Genomic DNA, 7,930 nt, shown 5'->3' with positions numbered 1-7,930 from the left:
TACCCGGTAATTTCCATCCGTCCATCGAGTAATAAAAATATTAGTAAAATACGGTAGAGGTAATTTTGGTAGAGGTAACGATGCCATCTCCTTTATATTCCGGATTGTCCATATTAAAACTTGAAATTTTCTAGGAAAAATTCACAGGTTTACCCCTCTAGTGTAAATGGATATTCAAGTGGGCGACATACACACACTTGCGTTTCCAGAGAGCAAAGGATCTGGTGCAATCCCATTAAAATCCGTGTTAATTCTGATGAATTGACATAAATTCAAAGATACAAACAATTAACTTTTATTTTGAAGAATATAACATTTATTCACCGGATATTATTGTCATTATAAAATGAATGAAGTTCTTTAGTTACACTCAAGATGTTAAGAGACAATTTTGTTCCTAAAAGAGAAACGTCTTCAGGCAATTTTGACCAGATGCAAATTTGTCCCAAAATCTGGGCAAAGTGTGTCAATCTTGGCAGAATTTTTCCGATTTAGGAATAAAATTGCATCTTTGGTTTGCATGTGCTCAAAAACGTTTCCTTTTTAGGAACAAAAATGATTTACATTTAAACTGTAGTTCCTAACTCAATGATGAAATATCATAAACTGATTGATAATTTTAACATAACAAAAACCTAGGTGACTTTCAGACATGTTCAGTAAAACTAATTATGGCTTGATGAAGTCAACAGTCACCATCGTCTGTGCCCTCGAAATCGTCAGTGTCTTCACCATCCCCCATGGCCATGAAAGCGTCGAAGGGGTCAGGCGCCAACTTCATCAGTCTTTCCATAACATTCATAATTGGCCCATCGAAGTCGATGGGCTCCTCATCATCGGCCTCAACTTCAGCCTCCTCGTCGCTGTCGACCGGGTCATCCTCGTCACAGTCCGACCCCTCGGCACAAATGGCCTTCTTGCAGCGACCTCCGAGCGAGAACCAGCCGCCATCCTCGTCCAAGGAAGCGCGAGAGACCTTGTATTCTGACACGAGGCCAGGCCGGGCCGCCACGAGACTGCGCAGCGCGCCGCGCCCCTTGGCTGTCACCTGGACAAAGACGGAGACATTCTTAATCGTGCACTGGAAGTTTCTTACAAGGAACTGCTCTTGGTAATGTATAAAGGATTTGACACGTGCGTTATACAAGCAAATTCTTTGAATTACGTAAGGCTCAGCTTCATCGTAATACAAAGAGCAAATAAGTGGTCGCTTTGCAATAAGAAAGAATCCGTTTCTAATAGGGTAGTTCCAGATCCTCTTTGTTAAAACCTAACGAAAAAAATGCTTTGTAAGGTTACGCAGAACACTTCGTTTTAAACAAACTACTATACATCGTTGTTTTACTATTTCCTTTGTAAAGTCCAAAGCTCCATCAAAGGTGTACGAAAATTGGTACACACTATAAGTCTCTCCAGAACAACTGCTCTTTGAAACGTACAAATGATTCCGAGCGTTTGTATTACAAACAAATTGTATTACGAAGATCCTGATTTGTATTACAAACCAGGCTTTTTGTATTACGAATGAGGGTTGTTCGTAATATGAAGGAAAATCGTTTGTAATATGGCTGCTTTAGATCCTTTGTAGGTTACAAACCCAATTCTTCGTCAGACGTACTCTGCTGTTTGTAAGGAACTAAGAGTGTATTAAATGATACAAAAATTTGTATTTGTTACGATATATATTTGTAGCTTTGCGATTTTTTACGGAGCATTTCTCAACAGTTTCTTCCGTAAAATCACGAAAACTTTACAGTGTTTGGAAGTCAACGAACTCTTTGCTGTTACGATTTAATTTGTTGGCTGAGCGATTAGCAAAACCTATTACTCCAGTGATGTTCAAAAAGTTTCGCGTCTGTTTGTTCGCTAATCGCTCAGCCAATAATAGCGAGAAACGTAAACCTCGGAAAGGAATCTGAGAATGTACGTCGTTTGTAACTGTGTACGCAAAACGCAGCAACTCATCAACACCGCAACAAAGTACTCGGATACGACATGAAGCTTGATGGCGTCATTTCTTGGGTGAAAATCATTTAGTTTACACTCTTAAATCCTTGCAAAGAAAATTCTTGTACACGGGTAAAAAAAAGGTGTGACTTCACACCTTTCCAGGGGCGTTAAAGTCAACAAAAGGCGTTAACTCTTAAGTTTTCCAAAATATTTTCTGATGAAGCAAAACAAGGTTTGTAGGGCTTACATTTTCGTATTCAGCTCAAAATTCCGCTTCGATCAAGCCTACACGGAAAAAATATGGTACCTATTCCAGCACAACGTTTGCTAGGACAACTAACGTGTTTGCTGTCAGCGTGACAAGCAGGGTGTTCGACCAGTACAGAATATGCATTTGTTCAATGTGCTTAATTCTTAGTTGTGAGAAACGAGAAAGATTGTTTTTGTAGCTAAATGCCCCTAAGCTCGTGTGACTAAATTTTCTCATCTTTGTTTGCTGAGGCATGTTGTGTCCAGCAGCCGACAGCCAGAACAAAATATGTATGGGGTGGGCCAACTATAGATTAGCTCTACCAACTAATTCCTCGACAGCTACCGCGGCTTACCTGAGTTTGCTTATGGCAGCTTACATCTAGTCTGGTGAAGCGAATTTTACTAGCTGTTAGGACTGAATCCAGAACAATCAAGGTTGTTTTTCCGAGTTCCCACTTGATGCTTGCCTTTCACCCCAGGTTTGACGCGCGCAGTGGCTCAGTGCCTCCGAGTTGAAGCGCAGCGCTGATGGGCGAGGGTTCAACACCCACTCGGGTCGGTTCTAATTCCTTGTTAAGGGCAGTAGAAGTGAGGAAGGACGCACCCTAAACAACGCAAATGGAACAACTCTGGAAAAATTTAAGTTTTAACATCTTATAAAAACTTTAGCCCGCGTTAGTTTTCACAGCTGACGTGATTATCTGCTGCAGTAAACATCGCTATGCTCTCACAGACAGAGATTAGCTCTCGCAGCTAACGCATTGCTTCACTGATATATAAAGTGTGCAACTGACACACACTTTAAAGTGTGCAACACACCTGTTGAACACTTCCAACTATTCAAAACTCGTGTTGCATCCATAGAAGTGTGCCACACGGTGTTATACACTTTAAAGTGTGTGTCAGTTGCACACTTGATATATCAGTGTGTCACGCTGGCAGCTAACACATTAGCTATCAAGGCATACTTATTTTTTCCGAGTAACTTATATGTGATAGGGTTCAGATCCCAAATGAAAGAAATTTAGTGGATTCCTGAGGGTCAATGACTTCTTTCGCCGTTCTTCAGACACATATCACATCTAGGCTCGCTCGAAGCGGAGTTTTGAGCTGAACACGTACATATAATCCATACGAACCTTAATTTGCTTCAGCAGAAAATATTTAAAAAAAATTAACGTTAACGCCTGTAGAACTTTCATGCCTTTAAAAGGTGTGATATCACACCTTTGTTTTACCGGTGCATTACATAGAATTATGAGCAACCGTAATACAAAGCCGAATTATTTTTTTTTTGCACTACAAAGAAAACACATTGTAATACAAAGGCAACTTTTGTGTAATGCAAGGAAATTTCCTGTATAATGCGGTTGCACAGAATCCTTTTGCATTATACGAAAACCTTAAAATATTTAGAGTGGTGACGATTTCATATTTTAAGAAACATATCCTGTTCTAGCAGGGAGAGCAATTTTAAATTACAAAGAAACCTCCAAAAATGTACTTACTCCACAAAATTTTAGCTCAAGCTGTTCAAGATCAGGCAGAATGCCGCACTGAAGAGCTTTGAACACAGGACTTGGAACGCGGGCGACAGACAGAGTAAGATGTCTCAATTTTTTTAACGGCGAAAGGACAGCTGGAAGGTCACGCGCCACATTCACCTGTAAAATAACCACAGTTTGACTTCAAGTTAGATTACAGTCGAAATACGATTTTCTCATTTTGTAGCACTTGTCAGCAGGGATCCAAAAAGTAACCACACTGAACTGCTTTTGTGGTCATTGCAACTAAATGCGATGATGTACACACATTTTGCAAAGATTAAAATATAGGATAACGCTCCAACAGACATTTTTGCTTTTACTGCAATTTCAGATCTATGACACCTTAAGCTGTGCTTAAGGCGTTTATCATGCAGAGGGGCGTCCATAATTGCAACAATAATTCTTTAATCGCTCCCACATGCGCAATACACTCTGAGAAGTAGTAGGAAGGTTTACAAGAAAATTTTCCTTGCCACCAGTTGTAAAATGACAGTATGTAATCGTGAACCACATGCAGTACGTATCGACATAGACCTATAATCCACACTGGATAGTGAAACATGTGCTCTCGTCACTTGACAACTTAAACTATAGTTCGAATTTACGATTATTTTTTTTAAATTTACAACGATACTTTTAAGTGTAACTGTAGTTAAATGCGAACCACATTTTGGTCGATTTAGCAAAAGCCATTTAGCCCACTCGAATCTTGACAATGCAGGGCACACTGATAAACTAAGTGTGCAACTGCTCATGTGCGACTGCAAATTAACTAGCCGGCGCAGCATGGGTCGTCGTTTTCTCGTCGGGAATTTTACCAGTTAAACGACCCTGGTGCGGCGGCAAAGGAACGGAAATACGACGGAATACCTCGATACTTCGTCGTATATTCGTACTATGCTGGTCGTTATCAGACTAGTGGAAAACGACGAGAATGGGTCCAAAACAAGCCTTAGATTTTTACGCGGGATTTCTATTTCTTTCTTAATTTCTGCTGGAGAACAACTTTTTCAAACATTGCTTGTGTTTTAGACCACACTCGCTCTCTTCTGCTCACCTTTCGTAGATGTGCATACTTTTTCGCGAGGGACGTGTTTGAAACCATGACCGGTGCGTTCTCTCTCTCGCTCCAACCAATTGTTCAGCAACCGAGTTTTCGGAGACAAGCCGATTTTCTCACCGACGTAAATATAGCACCATGAGTACCAACAGAAGAACACTTTAAGGTTACTTCACAATCCACAGTGGACAAAATCAATTGACTATTTGGAGTTTTTTTACTTTTTCCACTGATTACGTATTTTATATTAGGTTTATGTCCTCCATAGTCAATATTTTCACAAATGCTTCCGATCTGTTTCTATGTGGCTAAAATTTTGTAAGAGTGTGTTGGCCAACCTGGAATATTCTCATTCGGCTCACTGGTGGCTGGCTAGCCTACCGAGCAGCGTTTGTTGTGCTCCGCCCAATCGTACTATACTGTAATATACTATACCTTTCCGTATTTGAGGCGAAGCAAATACATTCAAGAGTTCAACTCCACAGTCGTACACTTGCAAGTGTTTAACGGTCACTGTGTGGAAAGTGCTAAACTGACAAGGGAAGGTTTTCCGGTGATACATTCAGATTTCAAAGGCACTTAAAAGAGTAGTTGTTTGCACCCCTAGATAGTGTCTGGCACTGGTTTTAGCTCCCCGTAGGGGATTTGGAGGTCATTTGGAGGTCAACCAGTTAACCAAAGTATGTATCTTACACCAGTTACCATGACTGAGTTAACACAACTCATACAGAGTCTGCCTCTCAAGAGCCATCAACAAAATGTGGATATTTCTACTAAAGTCCTAACTGAATGCCATGAATTCTTGGTTCAACCTCTCATAAATTGCATAAACCACTCTTTTCAAGAAGGACAGTTTCCAGACTTCTGCAAAATAGCAAGAATAGTCCCAATTTTCAAATCTGGTGACAAAACATTAACAAACAACTACAGACCTATTAGCATACTTACGCAAATATCAAAAATTCTAGAGAAACTATATAAAGTACGAATACTAAAATACTTGAATAAAATAAATTTCTTCACAGAAGCTCAATATGGATTCACATCAAGAAAATCCACTGAATGTGCAACCTTTAATGCAGTGAAATCAATTCAGGAAACTCTGGACAGTAATCATCTGGCTGCTGGTCTACTTATTGACCTTAGAAAAGCGTTTGATACTGTCAACCATCAAATCCTCTTGGAAAAAATGGAAAGAATTGGCATCAGAGGACCCTGCCATAGATGGATATCTACCTCTCTTACTGGGAGGACTCAATATGTTCAAATAGGCACATCCAAGAGTACCCTTACTCATATTTCTATTGGTGTCCCCCAAGGATCAGTCATGGGGCCTATATTATTTATCATATTCATTAATGATATAGCACATATTCCCCTCAAAGGGAAATTAATGCTATACGCAGATGATATTTTGCTACTCTATGACGGAAAAACTGAAGAAGAAGTAATGAAAAAAATTAATATAGACCTACTAATTCTATCAAATTGGCTAGACTCTAATCGTTTAATCATAAATGTGGACAAATCCAAGTATCTTTTCTTCCACTCTCCGAATTATCATCTAAAATCAAGCAATATAGTTCACCTTGGCAACAGTACTATTGAGAGAGTGAACACTGCTGTGTATCTGGGTCTGCATCTTGACTCCAGTCTATCATGGAATTACCATGTAGATTACATTATCAAAAAAATCTCTCCAGTTATCGGTATCTTATCAAGACTAAGACACAGTGGCCTTGACAAGAAAATACTGAGGAATATTTACTTTGCACTTATACATTCTCATCTCTCCTATCTAATAACCCTTTGGGGACACTGCTCTGCCACTTTACTGAAGAAACTTGAAATGCTACAAAAGAGAGCCCTTAAATTCATCTTCAACCTCCCCTACTGTGAACCCTCCCTAAATGTTTATAAAATTTCTTGCATTCTACCCCTATCCATACAAGCTGACCTGTCATCCGTTGTCTATATGTTTACCCGCATGGAAATAAGTATATCCAAATGACACTTTCAGGTATACTTTTGTAGAAAGTATACATTAGGTATACTTAAAATATAGCAGATTGGAACCGCAACACTTCGGTGGCACTTTAGGCAAACTTTTTTCATACTTTTTGTATACTTTTTTTACACTATTAAGACACTTTGGCCTGTCACTTTTTGAGCTCTTTTTTTCCGTGCGGGATAAAATCAAAAATAATATGGTAAATACCACAATCAAATTAAAATTTAATCAAGATGTTCACAATTATAACACAAGATCAGCAAGACAAATCCACCAAACGCATCATCATACATCAAGGCATGGAACCAACTCGGTGTTTAACACAGCTGTAAAGCTCTTCAACTCTCTCCCACAAGATCTGACTACCAGCTTTTCTTCCATTAAAAAATTTAAAAGAGCTGTTCACAAACTATACTTTGACAAGTTTTTTAACTGAAATGTAACTACTATTGCAGCTATTTTTATTACTTCTTCTCACTCCTGTTGTTTGCTATCCTTGCCTAATACTTCTATCGAGGGGTGCCCAACTCGAAAAAATCGTGTACACCTGATTACCAAAAAGCGACGATTACCAAGGATTACCGAAGATTACCGAGGATTACCTATGATTACCAAGGGTTTCCGAAGATTACCACTGACAAAAGATTACCAAAGATTGCCAGTGATTCCCAAAGATTACCAGTGATTACCAAAGATAACCAGTGATTACCAAAGATTACCAGTGATTACCAAAGATTACCAGTGATTACCAAAGATTACCAGTGGTTACCAAAGATTACCAGTGATTACCAAAGATTTCCAGAAATTTTCTTGCTGGATTACTGAGTGGTTACCAAAGATTACCTGGTGATTACCAACGATTACCTGTTGATTACCAGCGATTACCTAGTGATTACCATGGATTACCGGTGATTACCCTGGATTACCTGTGATTACCAAGGATTACCGGCGATTACCAAGGATTACCGGCGATTACCAAGAATTACCGGCGATTACCAAGGATTACCGGCGATTACCAAGGATTACCGGCGATTACCAATGATTACCGGTGATTACCAGGGATTACCTACTCTGTGTACACCTGATTACCTCAGTTGGGCACCCCTCGAC

At 39.5% G+C, this 7,930-nt stretch overlaps 1 protein-coding gene across 1 annotated transcript in view; it reads right to left on the bottom strand.

Moving 5' to 3' along the window:
- Window positions 1–288: 288 nt before the first annotated feature.
- LOC113207255 (uncharacterized) overlaps window positions 289–7,930 on the bottom strand; it is a gene marked incomplete in the record, with an annotated part of 60,276 nt that continues 52,634 nt past the window's right edge. The window contains 2 exon segments of the mRNA XM_052273690.1: window positions 289–1,048; window positions 3,711–3,866. Coding sequence (XP_052129650.1) covers window positions 686–1,048; window positions 3,711–3,866 — 519 coding nt within the window.

Source organism: Frankliniella occidentalis, unplaced genomic scaffold (assembly GCF_000697945.3).
Source record: "Frankliniella occidentalis isolate FOCC.00 unplaced genomic scaffold, Focc_3.1 Scaffold293, whole genome shotgun sequence".
NCBI lineage: Eukaryota > Metazoa > Arthropoda > Insecta > Thysanoptera > Thripidae > Frankliniella > Frankliniella occidentalis.
Note: the sequence above shows the minus strand (reverse complement) of the source record. Positions and strands in the feature narration are given on the sequence as shown.